The sequence below is a fragment of the Poecile atricapillus genome, chromosome 2 (genome assembly GCF_030490865.1).
Source record: "Poecile atricapillus isolate bPoeAtr1 chromosome 2, bPoeAtr1.hap1, whole genome shotgun sequence".
Taxonomy (NCBI): Eukaryota; Metazoa; Chordata; class Aves; order Passeriformes; family Paridae; genus Poecile; species Poecile atricapillus.
In genome coordinates this window covers 131800727-131826982 of record NC_081250.1, presented here as the reverse complement: position 1 = coordinate 131826982, position 26256 = coordinate 131800727, and the positions used below count along the sequence as shown (strand labels likewise).

Here is a 26256-nt window from a genome sequence, read left to right as displayed (position 1 = left end):
AGCCTCAGAGGTTGTGATTCCCCTAAGCTGACACTTGATCATAACTCACCCCAAATTGGATGCCAACAGTGCATTTTGCAAATTGCATTTACTAGACCTCTGCTGAATGCAGTGAGCTCAGACATGGAGTACTCAAAACAAACAAACAAACAAACAAACAAGGAAAAAAAACAGGAAAAAAAATCACTGAGGTATCAGTCCTTTAACCTTTGCTGTGACAGAGACTAGGTGAGTGGGTTGAGGTGGGATTTGTGGAAATTGTGAGAGCAGGGAGACAGAGCAGTAATTAATTCCTGAATTCCTACAGTATCTTGGATGCTGCTGCTTCTTTCCTGGGTTTTGTCTTTTTTTTTTTTTTTTTTTTTTTTAATTTAGGTAGCTCTGCTATTACCAGTGTTGCCTGGATACCATCAGTGTCTTCACTCCAGCAAAGTCGTCACTGAAAAATTGAATAAAGAAAACCATATCAGGCAGCCTAATTTCAATGAGGCATTTTCAGTTGAAGATTCTTTTATTGCACTTACTCGTTTGCACAGATACCCATCACTCTTGCTACAGTTTAATTTTATGACTTCTGCTGTATCTGATTTTCTACTGGCTGGAAAACAGAGGCCTGATCCTGAATTCCAGTTCTCTGCTTACGTCTTGGTATGAACCTCTCTAGATTTTTGTAGAGTACATCTACTAGCTAACCATGAATTAATTTTTCCATGAGAACAATAGAGATAAAGAGGCAAAGATAGTTGTAAAAATGTTGAACTATTATTTCAAAAATAAACCATACTGTGGACAAGTAGAGAGCTCTTGTAGCAGCATCCCATGACTCTGTTTCAGTGTGTCCCTTTGCTGTCCTTCCTAAGCAGTCTTTCTTTGAGGTTTCTGAATTAATCTAACATTACTGATGCACCTCTCACAGAGTACTTTCCTCATCTCTTTTATGGAAGAGCTATCCAGCCTCTTCTTTTTAGAGGTAGATGTTGTGTGCTGGCATAGAGCCATGTCTCCCAGTCTCATCCATCCTTCAAAGCCCTTCTTTCCTCTCTAGCACATGTCTACACTGAGCTCCTAACCACAAAACCTGCCCCAACCACTACTGCTGCTCATCTCCCCACTGCTGCCCATCCTGGCAGATGTCAGATGCAAGAGCTGAACAAGAGAAAGGTGTTTCCCAGAAAACAGGAAATAATTTCTAGGACTCACTTCCAGTTTTCTCCTTCCTCAGAGCAAGTAACCCTGAAAGACAAAGACCACGGACAGTGCTTCTGTACAGCATGTGTAGGGTTTTCTCCCTGTTCATCTGCAGATGTCATGAGCACTTAGTTCATACTAAGTACTATGTTTTTGCAGTGACTCTCTTCTTCTCAGCTGTACTGCTGTTGCTCTGCTTATAAACCCCTAACACACTGAAGACTAAAGAAGCAGAATTTTATTGTTCTATGATGCAATTTGCCTTGAGCAAGTCCGTACAGTGACTTGGTAGCAAAATGGGGAGTGAAGCAGTAAGGTTGATCAGTGCCCAGTTTTCCTGACATTTCCACACATGACTGATTCAGAGCAGTTTAAGCAGTGTCCCTGCGTGGGAAATAAGAAGGGTATTGCATCTTTTCAACCACGTAAAAGCCTGCTGGATATGTCTGAGATCTTACAGAAACCAAGTGTTGGTGGGTTGCAGGAATGGACTGCTGGCTGTTTATATCATGGTATGGTGCAACAACAACACCCATTAGGTATATTTAAACTTGTCCCAGGGCAGGTTTTTGCTATAGCACTTGATATTCTAACAAATATATGTATATATATATAAAGGTCTTTATATTTCTGTTCTAGGTAGTGCATTTATTTCTGTCTTTTTCCTAAAGAAGACCATGAGGACTGCTGATATATTGGGTAAGTAAGCATTTGCTAATTTAGACATGTGTGCTGCCATATGCTTAGCAAGCTGTAACTCTCACGCAGCCCCCCACCTTCACACTCCCACTTTCCCAAGCAAGTGTTTCAAGGCAGATACTTTCAAAATTGGAAAAAAAGTGATAAAAAGAGAGAGAATCTTCAATGCATGAAGAAAAGACTGTATTCCCAAGTCCTCTACTCTTACAACCATAACTTATTCCTTATGTGTCCTTATTGCTCAAATTTATTTTCGTTTTCTATTTTTGCCTCTGAGGTTGTCTTTAGTATTATCTTTATGAGTACAACACAGAATTAATAAAACAGGGAAGTTATTGAGTTACTTATTCAAATATAAGATTTTTTTTCTTACTGCATAGATATTGCACAAAAACTCAAGCTCAATTTAAAGTGATAATTTCCCTTTGGTTTTAGTTTTATCACTTCAAAAAACAAATAATCATATTGTCAAGTGTTCAGTTGGGAAATGTGGTCTTCACTGTAAAAGCCTGTCAACTTTTTGTCTGTGTACAAGATTTTTTTGCATATCAAAGCTGCCTACCTCTAACACAGTAATAGTGAGAGAAAAGCACATTTCAGGGTTTGGGCTTTACACCAAGACATCTCAGCTGAGACAGTGCACCTGATGGAGGGCACCCGATATTTCTGTGGGCTCCTAACATCTAGGCTTGATTGTCCAAACTGTAGTGAGGACGGCTGTTCTCACAAATGTGTTGGAGAGATCTGTTCAGTATCATTCCAGGAATACTATATACGATTTATTTAGGTTTGGAATCCAAGTTTGCCAGCTCAGCTGCTAAATTCAAAACCCCCCCTCCCTTCACTGATCATGTTTCCCTTATGGCCTTATACACTGTGTGTTGCTGTATCTAGTGTTCAGCTGATTTATTTTATTTCTGTGAGTTTGACTTTGCAAGATGGATTTAACAATGTTGCTACATTCCATAAGAATGAGCTGTATGATGGGAAATATGGTGATGGTTTTGCAAGCACATAAATATAACACAGTTCTGCTTTTCCAAGGGAACTGTTTGAGATAGCAGTGCCAACAAAGCCCTCCGGATGTGCTTTGTTTTGAGCCTTGCATTCCTCACCGATTTATAGGTTTACCAAGAATTTTAAAGATTACTTGAAGAAAAATTGATTAGCTAATGTCTTCCTTAATCCAGCACAGTTTATGATCTTAGGATCATCTCACTTCTGTCTTCAATGAACATCTGTGCTTGTCACAGGCAGATGTCCACAAGGCAGAACTTGGAGATTTTTATTAAAAGCATAATAATGCAATTTTGACCTTGAAAAAGAGCCCTGGCAACCTAGTGGCTGAAGAGTCTATTGCAAATCATCCTTTTATAGAGCAGTTCATAGATCTGCAAGTACAGCAGGGAGCAGCCAGAATGCTGGCCCTATGACAGACATTCTGACTGACACGTGTGTCTTGCATCTGATGCTTCCAGGGCAGGTTGATTGCTGGTGCAGATCTCTGTGGCCACAAATGACTTTGGGACATTTGTGTTTATTTACAGTGGTTAATGATCTGACTGACTGCACTAGTAGGAAACTTGTCCTTTCAGTTCAGGCTAAGTTTGTGTGATGTATTTTGTGCCTGGGAGAAATACAAAGGATTAATTCTCCTTTGTCATACACTTGGGTTTAGAACTGACAGTACTTTAAAATGCATTATTGAGTTGGAATCTGAATCCACATGACTTTACTGACAACCTTTTTCTTCACATTTCTAAAATTCTTTGAGTCTTTAATAAAAATTAGATTAGATAAGAGCACAAATGCAAGGCAATACAATTGCCTAAGTATAGATCTGTTTAAATGGACTTAAATTTTCTTCTAGAAACTATTTCTGAATCAGCTGGAGGTCAAGTATGACTGTGGTTACCAAATACTGTATTGCCAAAGTAACATATCCTTTTCTTTAAAGGAGGAGCACTGACAATAACAGGGACATACTTGTTGGTGACATTCGCTCCAATTGTACCTCAAGAGATCACAGCAAGACAAGTGCAGAATTACTTAGTGAGCTGGCCTTTTTTGGTATATTCAGTGAGTATCTGGTTCACACTACTCCCCTAATTAGAAAAAATGGGGTTACTTTTAATTAGAAAGAATGGGCTTTTTTACAGCGTTATGAATTAGTGGTATAAAAACTGCTCCTGGAGATAAATTATGTGATTTTCATAGGAGAGAAAGTTCCTTATCATCCTACTGAATCCAAACTGAAAATATGCAGCAATGAAATATATTTTTTAACTACATGTCAGGGGAAAGTCATAATTGAGCAGGATTAACAAGAGTGGAAAGATTTTGATATTTGGGGAACTTGAGGAAAAACCTAAATATTGGTACTGTTTAAATTTTCTGTGTATGTGTTCATGCCACCCTGTCTGCCTGTACATCTAAGTTTCAGGGCTTTTCTGGAATGTGATGGAATTGTGCTTTTAAAAATCAGGCTATGTGTATTCTTGGTCCTGCTTTTTGTCTTTCATATCACTCTGTTTTATTCACACGTTGTTAAGCCTGGCTGAAAGGAGCTCTGTGTGGAGCTGAGATGTGAAGGGGTGGCCTACTTCACTGCCACTTATGTTAATCTGAACCTGAGATAGAATTCAAACACAAAAAAAGTACCATTTTGATAAAAGTATCTGTATACAAACTTCAAACACCATCCATCTTCTTTGATGTGTTTAATTAACATCAGGAACAAGACCAGAGTGAGTAGGGTGAACTTCTGTCCCTCTTTTCCTCTGGAAAGCTGAAAATGTTTTTTCCTCTAGTTGAATGTAAAAGATGCAGTATAGGAGCTTCAGAAGCAGTTACTTTTTCCCAGTAAAGGGACTCATTGAAGTTAAATTCTTAGTGCCCAGTCTTTTCTTAGTAGGAATCTCAGTTAGAAAGCCACTGAGTAGACAGTTTAAGGATCGTAATCCTTTAGCCAACCTGCAGACTTTACATGTATCTAACTATCCATGAACTACTGATTAAACACAAATTACATGCTACCATAAAAAATGTTGATCCTCTCTTTCAATTTGTTGAGCATTTTAAACTGTCTTTCAATTCTTTCTGCCCCTTAAAAGATCCTGAAAGATGGTGGAAAAACTCAGTGGAAAAAATTAATATTCATGCTGCATAATTCACAACATGTACTTTCAATCAGGCAGTAGAGAGGCTTTTGAAGGCAATACCCAAGAGTTTTGGGTACCCAGTAAGGGCAGCTTCAGCATCTACATGAGCTTCAAGAAGCCCATGCAATCAGCAGAGTAAGAGGAGGGCGTTCAAAATAGGGATATTGATGCTCTTTCTTTTCTACTGAATATCACCCTCTACCATGCAGTTCCACTTACAGATGATGAAGTAGCCTGACATTTTAGGCACTGATTTTACATTGTTGATTCACCCATTTGTGTAGAAATGGTAGAGAGAGAAAACTCCCTATCCACACCCACCAGGAATTTCTGTGTGGTATGCCAGACACATTTCCTTGAAAACAACAGGTTCCTGGAGAAGGGCTTTTCCACACCTGAGGACTTTTTTTACTTAATTTCAGGAAAAGTTTTCAATAATAAAATTGAAAGACTGTTGTATTCTTCTTAGGAGACATTTTGAGGAGGTAGTAGTTAACCTCTGAACTTTTTTTCTCCTATCTCTTTCCCTACCTCAGCCAGCACCTAATTCTACATGTATAGCATAGGTTGTAGGGAAGCATGGAGCAAATACACATAAAATCTTGATTCAACAATATATCAGATTTTATGTGTTCCTTTTGTTCCGTGGGTTCATCTGTGCTGAGCTTCCTCTGACCAAAGAAAGGGGATGAGTGAAAGGTTCCACAAGAGACTCAGATATCAGCCTCATTACCCTGGTATGCTGCTGGAAGATCAAGAAAACCCTGCTGTAAACATTCTTTTTGGGCAGGGGACAAGCTCTTCAAAACTGGTTGTAAAGTGCCAACACAGGTTGGCTGTTGAGATATAAAGAAGTGCAGAAGAAGCTGCAGAATTTCCAGTATAAATATACAATGAGGAAACAGTACAGAAATACAATGCAGTCCAATGATCTTTCTAAAAGTAGCCCCAAAGAGAGGTCTGCTGAGAAATACAAAGCTCCAATGATATGAAATGTTCTCTGTGGGTGGTAAACCAGTGGCACTCCACTGATATATTCTGCAGAAGTAGCCTCTAATTCCCACAAGACAACTTTGAGTCACCTTCTGAGACTCTGCAGTAACATAATTATGTCTGAGCAAGAATGACTCTCCTAGCTTGTTTTTTCTCTGTTGCTTATGTGCACTTTGAGTCTCGACAGAAGACATAAATCATAGATGAAGCTCTTAGGTTTCCCTAAACAGAAGCCTAGTAAGAATTGGGTTGTTAATATTTAATCTCTGCAAAATCAGGTTCAAAACATTTCTGCTTTTCTTTCAAAGTGCCTAGAAGACCATCCTGTATATGCCAGAAAGGCATTTGAGGCAGACAATATGGTATTTTGTTTTGGTGCCTTCTGGTAATGCTTAGAAACATGGAAACCATGATTATTAAAAAATGTTGATGAGATGTGGGCTTGAGGAGACTTCAGTAGAGATTAGTTGTCATAGCAAAGATGATTGTAAGCTGGTGAAGTTCTTTCCTCTAAACAGAATATGTGAAGCTGCTATAATCTATGACCTCCATTCCTGGACTTCATATTTATCACTACCACAGCTATCAGTGATGAGGCTAAGGGCTGTTTTGGGTAGTTCTCAGAAGACAATTTTACGCAGCAGCTGGGGTACCCCACCTGTGTGGCCCTGTTAGGAGCCATGGACTCTGCTTGCAGAGTAACTTAATTGTCACAGACTCTCCCTTGTCTTCTTATTAAAGATGACCTGTAGGTGGGGCACTGAGTGGCAGAGAACCATGGAAGAACAATTAGGCTCCTGAGCAGCACTGACAACTAATTGGATTTCCAGCTTAGTATGTGAGACTTGACAGAGCTGATTAAACTTAAACAGCAGCCCTGGAAAGCAAGCATCGTTTATCTCCCTGGGTTTGGCCACAGGACTGCCATCTCTGGCCCTATACCATGGCTGCTCTTGGGGTTTCCTCAGGATGTAGAGATGACCAGGCACACAGACCTGTGCACCCCATCCAGAGCTGCCATTGGGAGCTCCAGTGTCCTTTCGTCCTTTTGCTTGGCTGTTTCCTTTCAGACGTTTCTTCTTGGTGGGCTGGTTTGCTTTTAAGCAGGAGGAGATCACAGAGGAGCTTTATTGTAGCTTTAGCAAGAGAAGAGATGATGAAATGATGAGAACCAACAGAAGGCTGATGGATAGAGCCAGCTCTGATGACCTGGTTCAGTCAAAACTTGTGCTGCTTGGCACTGCCTGCCACTCAGGGGGTTGGACTGAGGTAGAAGAGGGTGAATGACATCTGCTGTGATGGAACAGTTTGAGCTAGTGACTGTCCCTTGGCTTGGCTTTGGATGATTGTTCTTGCATAGTTTGAAATCTCAGTGACAGGACAGGTGATGGTGCTTCCCCCTGCTGTGATTGTCTAGAGGATGTAAAATAAATCAATAGAAGTGTGGCTGCTTGCAGTAGGGGTGTCTCATGGGCTTCTGCACCTCTGTGGTAACCACACCAAGGGTCTGGGAAGGGTGACTGGTGCTCAGGTTTGCACTGGTCAGGGAAGCAGAGTTCACAGTGCTACGTTACCTGGTGCCGTGGCCCAGACCCAGTCACCATCCTGTGTGCCAGTCCTGAACTAGTGTGTCATGGAAGAGGATACCTAGGACATTCTTCCTTGATGTGGCTACCTTTCTGAGTGGGGAATATTTGCTTAGCACAGATTTTTTCTGTTCTGTTACCAATTGTTCCCTGTCAGAATAGCAAATGAAGCTACCTGGTGGCTGTTGTAGCTGCAGCCTGATAATGTGATATTCCCCTCTGGCCCTAAGACGTGTTTGGCAGTGGCACAAAAAGCAAAGCTGCCACCTTTACTTCTCCTCTCAAGTCCCCTCCAAACCCTGTCATACTTTTCAGCAGGGAGGCCAAGATGAACTCACCTGTCTGAAGATCTTGACATTTATTGTGCCTTGCCTGATTTAGATTTACCCAGTGTTGCACTGTTGAATAAAGCTGAAGAGGCTGGCCAAGTTACTAACTGTGAGACTGAAGCAAAAGCCTCTTTTCCCCCAGCTGGTGGCCAAGTTTGCATCTCTGGGTCTAAGCCTGGTGGGGAGGGACATCAATCTGGAGGAAGATGAGATCAGCGTTTCACAAGAGATTGCGAAGATTATTCAATTAGGATTAGCCTGGTAATCCAGGAATGGTTTGTTCTATTCAACACATCTGAAAAACAAACAAACAAGCAAACACCAACCAAACATCTCTTCCCCCTCAACTTTGTTGTTTTGGTTTTTTTAATCTTGTGATAAATATTTCACATTTTTTTAAGGAAAGGGGGTATAAAATCTAAATTTGTGTTCTTAATGTTTTGAAACACAGTTGTCTTTTGGTTGTCTTTGGGAGCAAGGGATCCATGTGAAGGTAAATAAAAATGGAATTGAAGTATAATTATGTTTTGTTAATATATTTAAACATTACTGAATTGGGGAGGGTATATATGTGGCAGAGACTGGGCAGAGCTGACAGCTTTCCTGCTACAGTCACTCTCCAAAATGAGAAATGGGCCACTATAACCATTGCTAGTAACTGTTGAGTCACCTCTTTGAAAATTTCATCACCACAACACCCAGGTACTTTTGAGTCTAGTGCTGCCTTATGGTGGCTGTTGGTTAAAGAGTGAAGTGGCATAAAACATAAAATAGTATGCTGGTCACAAAATCAAGGAGATTAACAGATGTTTCTATGATTTGCTTTGTTGGCAAAAATAACAAAAATGAAATTCAATAATGATGACAATCTCATTTTCTATCTTATTTCCCCATTAGATTACTTTCTGACATGAACAAATGAACTTCTCTATCTTCATGCTGTCTCTGAGGCTGCCAGGCTTCTGAGCACCCCTTAGTGCAGAGGCGGAGCACTCCTGCTTTCATAAGACTTCCAGGCTTCACAGAGGCTTTATGGCCCTTGCACTTGCTGTTTTCTTTAGGCATAGGGGGATATTTGGGCAACACCTTTGGGTTAGGTAGGAGGCAAAATACCCATACTTTTGAGAGTTACTGAAGAAATCTGCAGAGACATATGAACAGGAGGTCAGCAAATTGAACTGTCATTTAGCTGTCACATGTTATTGAAGGAGCAAAACTGGACCATGCATGGTGCAGGTGGAGCTGCTTCAGCATCTCAACATGTCCAATAGTGTGGTCTGCTAGTGTGTCATTGAACTTCTCAAGGTAAGGTCCTGGCAGGTACCTGTGATTTGAGAACTACCATATGAAATAAATGTTTTCCTCCTTATGATGCATGGCAGAAAATTTGGACAAAGTTTTGAGTGGAGATTTTAGTTTTGAGGGAAGAAGGGCAAAGAGGGTAGCAAAAATAAGCTTGCACATAACAAAGAGTGAGTGACATTAGGAATAAAATAGCTAAAATGAGAGATTGCTCTTTCTTAAGCTAAGTGCTTTACTATATAGGAATTATAGACAGAGTTTTTGTAAGTATTATTGTTGATTAATATTGGTACCTTTGCTGTCACACTAAAAAAAGTCTTCTCAACATTACCAGTAACAAAATATAGATAGAAGCCCAAAATGAAAAACTGAAGATATAAAAAATGCTCAAAGTTTAGCTTTTGCTATAACAGGAAAGATAAATGACAACTGTTGTTCAATAGCTCAGTCAACTGTCAATAGTTACTTTTTAACAGAAGATATTTCATAAAGACATTCTTTACTTTGAACAGATAGAGCAGCAAAAATGAATGTGACATCTCAAAGACTTTGAATGAAGCATTTATTACATAGTTTCACAGCTCTAACTTTCTTTTCTTTTATTTTCAGATCTTAGAAATTATAATATTCTGCATTCTCCTCTATTTTTACAAAAGAAAGGCTGTGAAACACATCGTGGTTTTGTTAATGATGGTAGCTCTACTGGGTAAGAATATATTATTCACTTTAATGTTCCTGTCTGTTACTTGATAATTCACTCCATCTCTCCAGACAGTTTATATTAGAGCTATTTCAAAGCAGTGTGCTAAAGAAGAATCATTGAAACATTTTGCATGATTTTTACTGCGGTGTCTTTTTTAAGAGAAAAGCTGATTATTAAACACAGTTTCTATGCTTATTGCTGGGACTATTTCGTATTACAGAAACCCTCAAATTAATATGCTATGCGCAATGGTATTCTGAAACTTGTTTTAAATAACACTTTAGGTTTAGATCCTGGGAAAGTGAACTATTCAAAACTTTGTTTTGGAGAGCAGGCTGTGAAAATCAGCTCTCTAGAGCAGAACAGCTGAAGACCTTGTAAGTGCTCTGTAAACAAATGCAGTGAAATGCTGTGACTGTACAACAGCTTTTAATTATCTGTGACTATTTGTATATGCAGCATTTCATATTTTACCACCTTTCCTGAGGAAGAACAAGAACTCAGTGGGCCACTGAAGTTCATTCTTTGTCATTGTCACCACAATCAATAACCAAGGAAATACAGAAGATCATTCTATCAGCAGCTTTCAGTAAAGTTAACTTGAATCAGTTTGGAGAAATGTCAGGAGTTCATCTCTAAAGTTTCTATTCTTGCAGTGTTATATCAAGAATTTTCACCACCCAGTGTGACAAAGTCTCCCGTCTTTGTCTTATCATTTCTCTGTGAAACCCTCATTGGACACAAGTCTTTGGTTGAAGTGAAAGGTGCCATTGAAGTCAAAGGATATTTTTCCTCTGAGTTCAGTGGGTGCATGTATCAGTCTGCAAAGACTTACATTTTTAATGGAAATGACCATGAGGGTTTTAATCAAATAGAATTTTACTAAAGTTTGCCAGGTAGAAAATTTGGATTTAACTGTATGTGAAAAACCCTCACAGATTTATTAACTCCCTTCCTTCAGATCCCTGAGTGGTTGCTTACTCTTTCAGAACAACTTTTTGGGGACAGTCTTCCTATGTAAATTTCCCAGCCCTAGGAATATCAGGATCTGTGGCTCTGCAGAAGCAGTGAAGGATTTCCATGCTCCCTGCATGAGGCAGAGATGGGAGAGCCCCCAGAGCCTTAGGTGTAATTGTTCTTGGTTAGAAGGAGGGAAGTGTGAATGTGGCTGTCCCCCAGCCCCTAGCACAGAGCCTTGGAGATTTGGCAAAGCTCACCTGAGCTGCTCTGCAGCTTCCAACAGGGCCATGAGGAGTGTGAAGCACCGTGCACTCCTGAGCAAAGGTCCGACCTCCTTCTGCATAACTGGAAGCCTGAAGATTTGCAGATGTGTTTCTACACATCACTGCTGCAGTTCTGGGCAGGCCCACCATGAAACTGCCCTGAGCAAGCCCTTGGAGATGTGGGCAGTTGTTCTGTACAGCCCTGCTGACTCTGCCTTGCCTCCTGCCAGCCCTGATGCTGCCAGTGAGAAAGGGACATGTGGAGCTGCTGCAAGGCAGCAGGGCTGCAGACCTGTGCCCTGGCAGGCACTAACTGCAGTCTGGTGGTCTGGCCACAGTCAAACGAAAATGCATTTTCAGCTGGTGACTGCCGAGGTTTTTGTGAGCTTATGCAACATGAGGAAAAATGTGCCAGTATTTCTGCTCTGTTAAAAAAGACACAAACAAATCCTGGTTCACGAGACCTTTTGAAATACTCACATTTCCCTTGAGCATGAAACTCAGAACTGCATCTGACTCTGGTTCCTGCAGCTGTCCTGGAGCTTGGAAGTCCCCACAAATCTACACTGAGAGCACTGTGGTTGGACTGTGACCATCCTGCTGAGTGAAGTGATGGAGGGGCTGAAAAATTGTCCATTGCTTTGCTCCCAGCTGTGTTACACAGGCACTGCCCTTGCAAGGTCCTGCCTGCCAAAGGGATGGGTGCTCATGGAAGGTGATACAGTCCTGGTAGAGTGTTCATACAGATGTAAGTTAAATGTAGAAAGGTTTCTTTACAGAGAGGGCAGCCTTGTGTTTCACTGGATATTCAAGCCACTTTCATCATCAAGAAAATACAGAAGGGATCACAAAATCTGATAAAGTTTTGCTTAGTACAACTCTGCAAATTCAATTGGTGAGAATCAACTAACCTCGTATATATACTCAATTATCATAAGTTTGGGGAAAACATTTCCTATTATAGTGGGATTTCAGAGGTTTCTACCCTAACAGCTGGAAAGTGACATCATTTGTCACACTAACTTTGAGAAGTCATTCTGACAGAGAAAACAACTTCTAGGTTTGAAACTTGTTTTGGAGTTACTTTAATGAAAAATATCATTTCACTTCTCAAAGAATATAAACCAACCAAACAAACAACCCCCCTGGTGCTTTCATTTCTGTCTTGTTAAAATTATAAGGCATGGAAACTGCCCTTTTATCAGAAAAAAAAATAAATTAGCAATCTTTACCCTCGGCAGGACAATTTAAAGTACTCATTTTTACCCATAAGTGTTCTTTTAAAATAATAACTTCCCCGTGTTAGAGGGCAAATTTCAATTTTATGTGGATGTCTTGTTGGGGTTTGAGTGTATTTTTGACTTTGCATCATAACATTTGCACCACTGCAGGCCAGTGTTTGACCTCTGCTCAGTTTTACAGCTGTGTTTGTTAAAGCACTTCACCTGTTTCCATTACAGAGAAACAAGCGAAGTGCTGGGTGGAAAGGTTGTCATGAAAGCAGTGAATTTCATGGTGATGAACAGGATCATCACAGGATGTATGCAACTCTTAAACTCCCCCTGAACTTTTGGACTTTCTATAAGAAAAATGTTTGCAATCAAACCCACAGACCTGCACTCATTCTTCTTCCCGCTCCGTTTCTCCCAGCCTTTGGCCTGAACCTTTTGCATAGTGCAGGTCTCCTTGGCAATCTGAATGCTGCAGGAGGATGGACCAGACCACTGAAATCCAACACTCCTCAGCTCTGCACGAGGGTGGAACTGGATCTCAGCTGGGGAATAGTGCTTCTGACAATTAACTACCTTTCTTCAAAGGTCATTTCTGCAGCCTGACTCTTGATATTTTTAGAGTTTTCTGAATCTGTTACATTTTATTTGCAGTAATCACAGATTTCGTGGGTTAGCTTCCACAAACCAAGAGCTCCAAAAGGAAAATCTAAAGTAACCCTTAGCTATATCCTCAGCCCCTTTTCTAAAAGATTTGTCTTGCAAAACCTCTCTGAACTGGTGACATGTATTAAAACCGTTGCTTGCTGTCTGAAATTTGTTTGTGGGGATGCAATGATAGTGATTAAATGGATTTACAACACACTACTGAAATACTCTTTCTGTGGGATAAATCCAGTAAATGGTCTCAAGAGCCTGGCCCTTGAAATGAAACACAGACCCCTGTGTTGTTTGTCTGCTCTTCATAGCTATATAATGCATGGGGAGAGTTAGGTGCTTTGGGATGTGATCCCAGAAGTTTACTTTGTCCAGCTCCCGTTTCAGGAAAGAAATCCTGAGGGTGATGAGTTATTTGAGGCTGCCAGTGACACATGCAGGCTGCTATAAAGAGGCATCCTAACTGCTTTGAACACATAATCAGACCTCTCAGATATCTCCTGAATAGTGTGACAGGGGCTCCAGATTAGCAGATGGAGTTAAATGAAGTATATGTGGAAGATATGGAGGGTCTTGTACCACCTTCAACCGGGAGTCCAGTGTGCTAAAAAGACCTCAAGGCAAAACAAAAAGCATACTGTGATCTAGGGCCACTCACTGAGCTTAGACAGTACTTAGCAAGCATTTATAAAAACATACACTTGTTTTAGGTGCCCAAGTCCTTCCTCAGTCTTATTTTAAGTGATCAGGCCTGTGGCTCTGACCTGGGTCCTTGTCCTCCCTCACTGATGTGCTAAAGTCACTGCTAGTGAGCGAGTCCTGCCCTGCTGATCTCTTCCTTTCCCTTTCAGCATCACTGACTGTCATTGCTGTTAAGGCTGTGTCCAGCATGATAGCACTTTCTGTGAAGGGGAAAATGCAGCTAACTTACTCCGTTTTCTATGTCATGAGTATTTTAATGGCAACTTCTTGTGCTTTCCAAATCAAGTAAGTGAGATTCTACTTACCTACTAACCTTCACACATGTTTTATCTGAAAGTTTTATTTGGTACTGATAATGATTCCAAATAAAAGTTGCATTTTAAGGCAACAAATTCTGGCAGAGCCTTGACAGATGCATAAATTGCCTCCAGCTGGTTGTATTGTTTATTTAAACTTTATTTCTTAGTTTATAATTGATTGTTATGGACACCACCTCCTCTCATTATCACCTTCAACAAGGTCTTCCCAAATGTACTTGCCTAGTTTTGGCACAGTTCTTAACACACTAAGTGAAATTTATGCTTATGTAGTTGTTTGGAGGTTACTTTTAGAAATCTTTATTGCTGAATAATCAAATGGCCATGTTTATCCTCATTATTCATGTCTGTTCCTTAGCTTTATGGCCCGAGTCAGACTGAAGAAGAGAATTTCTCCCAATTTTCTCCCTACCTCTGTTAAATCTGCATGTTGCACTTTGCTATCCTGTATGACTGTACCTTTCAAGTTTCCCCTGCAGGCCTCTGGTCTGTGAAGTGATTGGTTTATGCTGCCTTTGCAGATTGCTGGGGATGGCAGCATGGTAAAATATGTCTTGCAGCTGAACACAGTCTGTTCCCTTTCTGCCTGTCCCTCTGCTTCTGGTGCTGATAGCAGCCTTCAGTAATCTCATCTAGACTGCTCCAGTGTGAGCCTGAGCAGTTACTTGCATGATTATTTTCCAGTAGAAAAGCCAATCCAGCTTTTTCATGGCAGAACATACCATTCCCATGTGGAATCAGAAAGTCCATGCATTATTATGCACTGACTCTCCATGGCTGACTCAGGAACTCCCCTGTAACAGATTATAAAGTGATTTACATCCAGCTTGTCTTCGCTGGGATAACAGCTCCGGGCATTTAAATAGGAAATAAAAGCTTGGTAAAGAAGAAACTGCTGATCAAACTCTCCATCTTGTAATATTTTTCTTTCTTCTTTTGATGGCCAAAATTAAAGCCGAAGTGAAACGCGCCCATTTCATTCCCTGGGCTCAGTGTCCCTTTTTCTTAGTCTTTTGAACGCATTTTTTACCAGGGACATTGTCAGTCTGAATTTTTCATTCTATTTGTTTTTTCTCTTATTTTCTTTGACTGTCATTCATTAGCTGAGAGAAGCCTGTGCTGCAACAATCTCCTGGATCCAACTCTGGGCCTTGCTATCACTGTTTTAGTCCCTGTGACCAAGTTTGTTGCAAATGGGAGAAAATAATGAGGTGTTTTCAATGACTTCAAAATCCTGACTATCCTGTGGATATGTAGGATTTCTTTATTTTTAAAGCACCATGGAGACTGTTCAACAGTTGCTAAAATAACCACGCAATTATTTTAATGGCTAAAACAGATCCAAGCTTGGATTTTTACTGTGCACATATATTGCACCAGTGAAATGTTCAAGTGTGGTTCTTTTTACAGGCTTGAATATACTCTGCAGATTCCTGACTTTTCTCTCTGAAATAACAATTCACATAACAGAATATCTACAGGTGCATCCACAATGTCAGCTCATGATTCATCACTCTATGGGTGAATGTTGATGGCTGTGGTCTCTGTACAAGTGGGTTAATTGCTTTGCCTTTTTGCAGATTGTGCAGGCTGCTCCACAGCCAGAGTCTCAGCCCTGCAGGTCTGTATGCAATGTATGCTTCTGTGGTCCTGCACACTCTTGCTCATGATTCTGGTGAGAGTTCATGTTGCCTTTCTGAAGAGCAGGGCAGAGAGTTTCCAACCCAAGGAGCACAAGCTTGAAGCCACCTTCCTGAACTTTCCCAGCAGGACAGAGTGTTTCTGGGGTGTGATTGTAAGGATAAGCATATAAATAGGTGTTTCAGCTAAGCTGGATTGAGCAGTAGCAGCAATGTAAACTTCAGCAAAGTGGAACAGAAGAACTCACATGTTCATGTCCATGATGCCAATATACCCTTACACAACCTGGTCGAATTAGAGCAACTTGTCCCTGGCTGCTTGCAGGCAGCACTGCTTCCAAGAACCAATACAGATCATAAATAATTATACTCTAGCATTCCTCCCTTATCTGTGGTAGATAAAAGTTTTCCAGCAATGCTTCAAAAATCTCTCCAGTGAGAGCCTATGGCCAGAAGAATCCATGCCAACCTTCTTGCTTTCTGCAGAGTCGAAACCAGAAAGTAAATTCAGTGTGTGTGCTGTCCAGGGCTACTTGCTCTTGTGGTAAGAAATGGTCTCACTTACTGTTAAACTGACAAGAAGTGGCTCAACTTGACCTAAAGTGCAAGGAACCTCCTGTAGGCATGAGATGCAATAATGCTTTTCTTGCAGGTTCTTGAATCAAGCAATGCATCTGTATGAAGCAACAGCAGTTGTCCCCATTAATTTTGTGCTCTCCACCTCCAGTGCCATCATTTCAGGTTTGTTTCTGACCTTCTTTCTCCGGAGAAAGATTTTTTTAAACATCAGATTTTCAGGAGCAGGAACCCTGTGAATTAGAACCCAAACCAGTCATATTTGTCTTCATAGAAAGAAGTTTTTCCTAAGTCATAGGTGCTTAAGTTCTGAAAAATAAATAAGTTCACAACTTCTGAAACAAAATAAATGGCAGGGTGTTAGAACTAGATCATCCTTAAGGTCCATCCTGACCCAAATCTTTCTATAATTCTATAAAAATAATCAAATTCTAACCTTTCCAAAATAGATATGTATGATTTACTGTACCTTGCTGGCTTACTAGAAGTACCTGCATTTACCCATGCCTCATATTGACATCCAGTAAATGCATTTACCATGTGCACTCCCGTCTCTCCCTGTACGAACTGGTAGAGTAATTTTAACAGCCTGGCAAACTACCCAAATGACAACCAGCTGTGCTTCATAGTAGTTAGTGTTCATTCCATTTCAGAAGGTGGAATTCTGGGTTAAGTGAAGGAAATAAAATGACTACAAAAAGTTTTTAAGCATTTAACATTTTATTCTGGGTGAGAACTTTGAACTCAGCATTGTTAAAGAGGGACTGCAAATCTTGGAAATGGTGTGCAGCGTAAGAACATGAGCTGGGAGGACGACTAAGATGCTGTATCAGCAATGAGCCAAAATGATCATGTTGTTAGAACATTTATGACTCATTTTAACACACGCTGGGGGCTTTCCTGTCATTGCTGTGCAGGAGTTTCTCATGCAGAGCTGCCATTAATGAGAAGGGGAGTTAGCTTCATGCACAGATTGCCTCAACACCTGTGTTAGAAGAGACCTACACTTTGTGACAGAGAGGAAACTTGTGCCAAAAGGGATTGTGTTCCTGTGACCATATGGGGAATTTGGCCTGGTGCCTCCTTAAAAGATCAAGTACCTATTCAGGAATGGCTTAATGGCTTTGAGAGTGGATACACATGCATTTGCACCAGGTTAGTTAAACTAGTGTAGGCTTAGAAGAACAACCTCTGCTGAATCTTGCTGGTGTGCTCGTAGAAGGCACTTTGTCTCATGATTCCCCCATTCCCAGTTACACCTTTGAAGACACGGTCACACTTCACCTGCACCGGGTCCCACTCTGGCGTTTCTAAGCAGAGCTATGCTCATCAGTGGTTTAAAGCTAATATACTTGGCTGTTAATAGAGGCAGCTGAGATCCAGATACACATCTGGTTCTGTCACCTCCACTACAGAGGTGCTAATTCCTGGAAGAGGGGTGACCAGAAAGAGCTAGTGATCCATTCAGCCAGAAAGATTTGGCAAACTTGGCCGCTGGAGCATTTCACATGGTGTAAACATCAGGGACACAGTTAGTTATTGAAAATCTGTTCCCAATTGGACTTAAGATGTCCACATGGTCTGCTGGAGTAGCTTAACGAAGTCCATGAAGAACCTCTTAGCTGTATTGATATGTCTCTGCTTGTGAATAAGACCTCAAGTTTGACCTGCACAGAAATTGTTGCTGACAATGCAAAAGATACGTGCATCTGTGCAATTACTAACCCACCACATGTTCCAACCCGACTGACTAAATTTTCACCAGTCCTATGCAGTATCTTGAGAAAGCCTAGATTGTGGAATATAGGGCATAAAGTGAACACATCACAGTGTGTATCAATACCTTATCTGGGATTTTTTTGCTCCATTTAAGCATGGCACTTCTCCTGACCCTCTCAGCTGTAATTCATATCACTTGGAAGCCAGTCAAGATCTGCAATTCTTGTTTCTGTCACATTCCAGGGGTCATATTTTATCGGGAATTCCAAGGTGCAGCTTTACTGAGCGTGTTCATGTTTCTGTTCGGGTAAGTGTATCAGCCTAAAATCTGCACCAAGGTTTGTACTGAAACAGCATTGCCTTGTGGAATCTCTTCTTTTCTCAGTAAGAAGAAACCTGACTTGTTATTAAAGTATTATGGAATAGCCATTATAGTAGGATAAAAAAAACATTACAGGAAAGATTGATGTCTGTGCCTTGGGAATTTAGAGGCCTGGTTTTGAATCCAAATATGTAAAAATGTGAGACACTTGCGAACTACTAATCTCATGATGGAATGAAAAACCAGCATCATGTGTTCCTCCAGCAGGAAGGAGAAGTCACTGCTCTCCACCAAATATCAAATTATAGGAGGTGCTTTTACAGCTGTGATACATCTTCTCCCATGTTACCTTCCACTGGTGTGTCTGGCTGGTTTTTTCTGCCCCTAAGCATGGGCAATTATATCAGCTGCTTGCCTATGAGGCAGTCCTGTAATAACACTGTAAGAACCCTCCCCCATCTTCCAGTGTCAAGAAAGACACAGCGTGTCTGCAGAAAAATTCAGAGCATGCTAAATAACTTTTTGCAGAATGGCCTAGGTCTTGTGAGAGCAGAAACCTTCTTCTGGCTACCAGCACCACAAAAACTTCTGGGAGAGGTGACAATTATAATAATGGGCACAAAATGTTTAAAAGATCTCCTAGAATTGCTGGAGGTGTCTTGCCACGGTGCTGTCATATAAATGGGGCTGATAGCTACAGACATCTCTATCCTCTGCAGTTGGGCTGGAGTAGGTGCACACAGCTGCTGTCTTGTCTGACTGCTGGAAAAGAGACAAAAAATGGAGATGAGCAACCATGTATTTGGCAGATAGGAATTAGGGGTTGTGTTTCCAACACACAGCGGATAGAACTTGTGTCCAACCACAGCAGTTTTTCACTGCTCCTGGCTTACAGCCTGCCCCTGAGACACACAATCAAATGAGAAAAACAACAGAGATGATGATTGTCCGCAGATAGACTGAGTTGTTAATGAAATTGCACATGCTAGAATGCTAGCTTGGATGCTCTGTGAAGATTTGCTTAGGGATTCAAATGTTGAGGTCTCACACTCACAGGCATCTGATTAGGTATATATTGCTGGAAGTGTAATTTTGGCTGTGGAGCCTTTGGAACTGATAATAAAGCTTCAGAAGGGAAAAAGTAGACTGAAAGAAGCCCAAAATAAATTTACAGAGCTGCCAGGAAGAAGTGTTTCTTTATAAACTCAGCAACTTGGGTTTGGAAGTCCCTGAAAAAGAAACATGGAAAGAAATTCTCATCTCAATGCAGTGAACTGTTTCTAATGATACTGTGCCACTGTTATTTTGCAGGTGTCTCCTATCTTCCCTTGGTGTGATTATAATTGCAAGAAATAAAACAGAGAAGCATTTACAAATTCCTTTTATTGACTGTGGACATATTCCTGGTAAGTAGGACTTTTTTTCTGTCTCTATTTAAATGAGGTATCAGATAATGGGATGACCTAGGAGAACTGAGTCACAAATGTGCTCTAGTCATATTTAATAAATATACTGTTCCCTTAATTTCTATTCCTGTTCCCAACAGATTTTTCAAATAATTTTTCTGGGTTTTTCCAAGTTATTGTTACAACTAGTCAAATGAAAACAATGATTACTGGAGCAAAGAATGTTTAAATGATGGATTGGTGGGGAATTTTGTTCTATTAAAATTCTTTACAGAGTTGTTGTTTTTTCCTTCTCTCACCATATTTCCTTAGGACAAAAACTGACAGGCAAAATACAACCAGGTTCTCACAGTTCATGCTATGGCACACTGAATAAGGAAGATGACTCAGTGAGAAGGCAAAGCTGAAAGAAGAAAGTACTTTACGTGCCAATCAACAAGAGGAACACCACTGGAACAAGGATCAGTAGCACCTTTTTATTGAGCATGTTCAAGTATACATTGAACTTCTTTATGTTGATGAGTCATAGTATTATTTAATCCTAATTCATTTATCCCATGATTGTACCAAATGTGATCTAAAGATAAAGGAAGCCTTAACATAAACCAAATAACCATTAATAAAATGAAATAGTCTCCTAGTATCAATGCCTCTTGAGGACATTTTTAGAGTTTTAATTGCTTTTAAATGCAATGAGCACAGAACAGGATTATAAAAATTCCCCTTTGGAACTCCTTAGGTCTGTGTCAATGTTTAAAGACAAAGGCGAGAAATTAGAATTTTCTAAGTGATTTCAAAGTATTCTGCTATACATATAATCCCTTTTTAAACCTCCTCCATCCTGTTCAAGAGTCAAAACTGTATGCATATATGCAGTAGACACAAACAGGTACACAAAAAGAATTTTGTTTTGTGTGTAGAAGAGCAATCCTGATTATCTCCTACCATCAGATTAATTCTCTTATCTTCCAAGGAAATCAGTCCTTGTGTGAGGGGTGGGAAGATAGTATTTGCCATAAACACAGGCACGTGGGCACACGCACGCATTTGAGGTGCCCAGCCAAGGCAGGACTAGAGTACTATACCTGACATTTTACATCCTTCCAGAGGAGTCCTGTGCGCTGGGCTGGACTGGGCTGGGCTCTGTAATCTGTTAACAGAGTCTGGTCTGAGTTTTCGCTTCTGTTTTCAGCAAAATAAGAAAATGCATGTTTCTTCAGAGGCAGTGGGGTAGCCAGGGTCCCTCTCTTGGTATGTCTTGGGAAAATACCCCTAAAAAGGTTGGGCAACTCCTGTTACCACTGGTAATGAGGATGAGGAAAGGCTGTAAAGAACAGGACCGCGAAGAGTCACAGTAACTGTACAATTTCCCCTTCATTAAATGGTTGTCTCCACAGTGATTTGAAGAGCCAGCAGCGATGGGAACAATGACAGTACAGGCTTTGTGTTCACATTTGGTGTCTCTCCACCCCAGTGTCCCATCAAAAAAGTTTCTTCTAGGCATTCATCATGGATGTACTTGTCTCTGCGTGGTAGTATTGATCCACCTCAGGCAGCACAGTGGGGATTGGTCACATCCCCTGCATAAACAAAAGAAAATGCTCTTGAAAAATGTTCATGTCTTGTTTTAGGATTGAATTAATCTTCAGAAATGGGTAGGGGCAGTAATGGGTAGGGGCCATAGACTGTATTTTTTTCAGGTCTATTTTTTTCTCAAATAGTTGTTTATGTAATTTTAAGATAGCTACGGCTGAAGATCCATAAGACAGTTTCATTTCAAACGCTGCTAAGCACACACAGAACTGCATTTTGCAGTATTTTGTGTGCAGCAATGTCCCAGGAACTATGGCAGTTGGGGACTTGTGAAGATGTTTTTCAATGTGGGTCTTTTCCAGCTGACACAGGACAAGGCTCTGTGTCTGCGCCTTATTTGTACCAACTGTTTGGCTTTGTCTTCCTTTCCTGCCTAACATCTCGAGTTCAAGTTTCTAAAGATTAAAATTTTTTTAAAAGCATGTGACTTTTACAGACTTTCTCCAGGGAGTAAAGACATGCCTGTCTTTCTTTTGCAAGTCAAATTTAAGCTGCTCTCTAAGTCTCAAGTGAGGGTATGTGCTAAAGATGGAAATAAGAGGCCTACAGGTTTTCATTCTGTGACCTGAGAAATGAATGGTGAAATGGGTAAAAGGATTTTGTATTGTTGGTTTTTTTAAATGATTGGCCTTGGGCATCTTTCTGAAATCTGTTTCCATGGCTCTGGAGTGCTGCAGGAGGTAATAAAGATTATCAGGTGTAGGATTTTCTCTTTAAAGCAAGAAATCAAATGTAAAAATCTGTGGCAAAAGTTATTTATTTTAAATTACTGTATTTCTTCTTAATTTTTTTTTCTTTCCTGTCCATTTATTTAAAAAATACAAGGGTTAAAATGTTTTATATTAACTCTATTATTGTATATCAAAATAATTTGTGGACCAAAACACTGGTAGAAATTATGTGCAATTAAAAGTTCTGATTTGACATGATCTTTGAGATGTTAATATATTCCAACTAATTGATGTATTAGAGGATTGGAAAAACTCAGTTATGAGAATTCATTACTGTTCTGCCAAGAAACAGACATGACTTGTTTCAAGAATCAGTTTCAATGTTATTTTCAGATCCTGCTTGCCATACTTAGGTTGCAAACACCACAGGCAAATGCCTACTAAAACAAAAACCTTTGCACTGGAATGAAAAAAGGTCTCAGGAGTCCTTCTGATTAAAAACTATTTATTTTCTTGCAGTGGTTTTCCTGACATCAAAAATGTGGGCCAGAAAATAAGCTGCAGATCTTGTGCCTGCAGACTTAATTTTCCTGAACAGATCTTCCATGGGATCTGCAGAAACCAAACCAGGAGAAGGTGTGGTGGGCAGGCAGCATCTCACGTGGTCCCTCAGGCTCCAGCTTGGGATTTTTGACAGAGCAGGACCAGCAGGACTCATTTAGTGCTTGTTCCACTGCTGGTCACGCTGCAGCAAGAGATGAAGTATTAACTGGCCATGGGCCTGGAAATGGGAGCTCTGGAGTAGAGCAGCACTGTTTGATTTTTGCCAGAAAATATCAGGATGCATTTACCAATATTTTCAGCTGGCAAAAAATAAACAAAGTTTGGATTGGTTTTATCTGTTCTCCCCTGGGAGGGGCCTGGTATTCACCTGCTGCTCGCTCCAGCCCAGCTTTTGGCAGACTCACATTTTGCATGTAAGGGCACTGGTCACCTAAAACCAAAGAAAAGAGTCTGAACTTTATAAGGGTTTGAGTTTCTGTGCTTTGAAGCTGTGGTTTCATGCACCTGGCAAGCTGCTTGAATGGATCAGCACTGCCAAAAATCTCATCCTCTTTTTCCCAAGCCAGTTCAGCTCACCCATCCTGCAGAAAGCATCTGCATCCTTCCCCTTGCTGGGGTGGCTCTCTGAACTGCCCCAACCAGACCGACTGGGACGTGTGATGTGACAGATATGAAAAGGGGGAAAGGGAGTGCAACCTCTCTTGCTTCGGGGGAACTGTAATATTATTTCTCTCCTTCTGAAGAGATTCTCTATAGCAACCTTTCTGCTAAGACTACTCTTCTTGTATCACCATGCCCCAAATGCAGCTGACAGCTTCCTGAAGTTCTTTCAAATGCCAGACTCACTGGTTTGTGTATACTGAGTGAAGAATAGCCCAAAGTGGGACTGGGATAGGCAGCTTGTGGCAACCAGCAGTGTCCCAAGGACAGATAAATCCTGGGCACATGTCTGACTGTAAATGATTCTAAGGGCTAATTTTTTTATTTTTGGTGACGGTTTGCAATAAGGTGCATAAACAGTGCTGGAAGAATGGACTGAAAAGTCCTCTGTACTCAAACCGTTCTCACCCATGCAATGTCTCCTTCCAACCGTCTTTATGCAGGATGGATGGTTGCTGGCAGAGAAAAATGCTCCCTTTTGTAACACTGGGGTGCAGATGATTAGACTGAGCTGTCAGTGTGCCCTTTTGTTACTGTCCTCTGAGGCTTGACATTTTTCTTGTTCAAATGTGTTTGTTCATTCCTTCTGCAGAAATCAGCTGGACTGTGTTAGCAACTAGCTGAAAGGAGATAGAGGCTAAGTACCATAATTATTATTGGAGAGCCAAGCTGGAAGATTTACAAACCAAGGCCACTTAGAGAAATGTTTAATGCTCTCGATTCTCAGGAGTTGGAGAAATCCTGAGTTTGCAATGTTTTTGGGTTCTGGGATAGAGTCAGTGAATAAATAGTGATTTCATATAATTTTGTTGTGGTTTTAGTTCAGGTCTTGTTTTGGTTTTTTATTTATTTCCCACCAGTTTGGGAGGGATGACTGTTCTTTGCCTAGAGAGGAAATACGACATTCCCTTGGCAGATAGGAGATGCTTCAACCTTTTGAAGCTGGGAAATTTGTAGAGGCACCTCCCAAGCACCTGGCTGATGTAACCCTTTGGTTATAACATAAAAGGAGGCAGCAGTGGCAAATACATCACTACATATTAAGCACTCCTGACCATGAAGGAAGGATCCTTGTCCTCTTGCTGTGTGTTAAGTCCGTTCAGAGCACGTGTAGCCATTTTGGCCCCTGAACTGCACATAAACATATTTTTGAGACATGCTAAATGGGATGCCTTGAGCATCATATCAATGCCTCTTGGGCATGTACTGTCCTTCATGCAGAGCTCTTGCTGGGTCTTCCCTATAGGGAAATTAGACTGTGTGCTGTCTTTATGGCACAGGATTGCTCTGATAAGAAGATACAGTACTGTCAGCATATTCCCATGACCTGGGAAATGTTTATAGAGAGTGCCCAGCAAGGAAGTTGTGTAAACCTGCAGTCTTGGATTACATTCCCTTTACTTTCTGATTACCACTAGAGTAAGCATGGACAGTTTTGGTATCCACAGAAGCAAAATTATTAGCACCTCAAGAATCTCCAGGCCTGAGTAACAGATTAGGTGGCTGCTGAGTAGGTTTTTTACTTAGTCTAAATCCCAGTTTTTCAGTTAGGCCCCTAAAGCTTGTCTAAGACTTTCAAAGTGCATTTCATAGTACAAATCCCCATCAGTATTTTGGTTGCTAATGGACTCAGGCATCAGTCCCAGGGGAATCTGTGTCAGTATAACAAGGCAGCCATGAGAGGGACACTGTTGGGCAGCAGACTCAGAAATTTATTGTGGTGGCAGAAAAGTTTTGCATGAACACAGAGAAATTACTCCAGGGCACCAGTAATGTACAGTGGTCTCTTGGGCTCCTTTTTGACAGTGTCAACAAGGCACTTGTTGACAGTTTTCAAACTACAGCTACTGTAAAGGAATGATTAAACAGGTGGTGCTAACACTGACTGCTTTACATGAAGTTAATATATCACTCTAGTCCATGGCACTAATACCTTAAACATGAAAAGTGGCCTGTGGCCATTGATGAAGGAGCCAATTTCTGTACTTTGCTAAATCACTTTGGGAAAAATAGAAATGATTGATTTAAGCCTCCAGCACAAACATACACTTGCCAGCTCTCCAGTTGAAGATTTCCACTCTTGGAATAGGCATTGCCTTGCCTAGATGAAATCTTTGGAGTCTGCTACCAGGTCTTTTGCCAGAATCATTAAACTGCTTGAAATAACAGCACTGTCATTTGTCTTCCATTTGATAGCTTGTGGGCATAAATCCAGAGCAGCATGAGCATAAGATCAGGAGTTTTCTGTCCATTTGAAAAAAAAAAATAAAGTTTTTCTTGAGTTTCAATAGCGTGTGTACCAGCTGCAGAGCTTTATGCTGTCTAATGCTCTCCAATGCCCTCAGCCAAGAATAGGAGAGAATGTTTGCATGGCACAGAGGCTGCCAATTAAGCAGCTATTACCTGTCACTGAAGGTCATGGCTGGTAACACATTGCTCAGCAATAGAATACAACAAAAAACTACTGACCTTCTATTGATTTTTCAAGAACTGCTGTTCTGTGCTTTACAATGCAAAAGAGTTGAGGAATATAATTTACTATGACTAAGCATGGCAGTTACCCATATGTTTATTTTTCCCTGACAATATTTAACAGTAAACTAGCAACATGTCCCAACAATACTGACTGGATTCTGGGTGCGTGGATGTGTTGCAGGACTTGATTTAGTGCTGTGAATAAGGAAGGTTGTTGATACAAGAAGTCAGCTTTATGTCATCTGGCTTGGCCTCCTTTACAGCTCAAGTCAGGCAACCTCCTCCAAGCACTTGTGTGAACCCTTTGACCCATCTACAGAAGAAGACCTCCCATCCTCTCCTACTAGTCAAAGTAGAGGAACCACCAATGCCATTAGTAATTTTTACTAGCAATGAGTCATTGTTTGCTTTTAAACTCTGCCTTATGTCTATTTTAACTTGTTTAGCTTGTAGCTATTTGCCTTTTGCCAGTGGTTTAAAGTACTTGGTAAGTCCCTCTAGTAAAATACGTTATGATGGATTTTTCACCAAGCTGGAAATA

General features: G+C 40.7%; 1 protein-coding gene across 2 annotated transcripts in view; it reads left to right on the top strand.

The window, feature by feature from the left end:
- Nucleotides 1–22360, top strand: part of NIPAL2 (NIPA like domain containing 2) — a 52472-nt gene extending 30112 nt beyond the window's left edge. For both annotated transcript variants that reach the window (XM_058833247.1, XM_058833246.1), the window contains 8 exons: nt 1828–1887; nt 3845–3966; nt 9868–9964; nt 13922–14057; nt 16382–16470; nt 18268–18331; nt 19658–19752; nt 20065–22360. In XM_058833247.1, the coding sequence (XP_058689230.1) occupies nt 1828–1887; nt 3845–3966; nt 9868–9964; nt 13922–14057; nt 16382–16470; nt 18268–18331; nt 19658–19752; nt 20065–20159 (758 nt within the window). In that variant the 3' untranslated portion in view covers nt 20160–22360. The remainder of the gene's footprint in view (nt 1–1827; nt 1888–3844; nt 3967–9867; nt 9965–13921; nt 14058–16381; nt 16471–18267; nt 18332–19657; nt 19753–20064) is intronic.
- Nucleotides 22361–26256: the final 3896 nt, after the last annotated feature.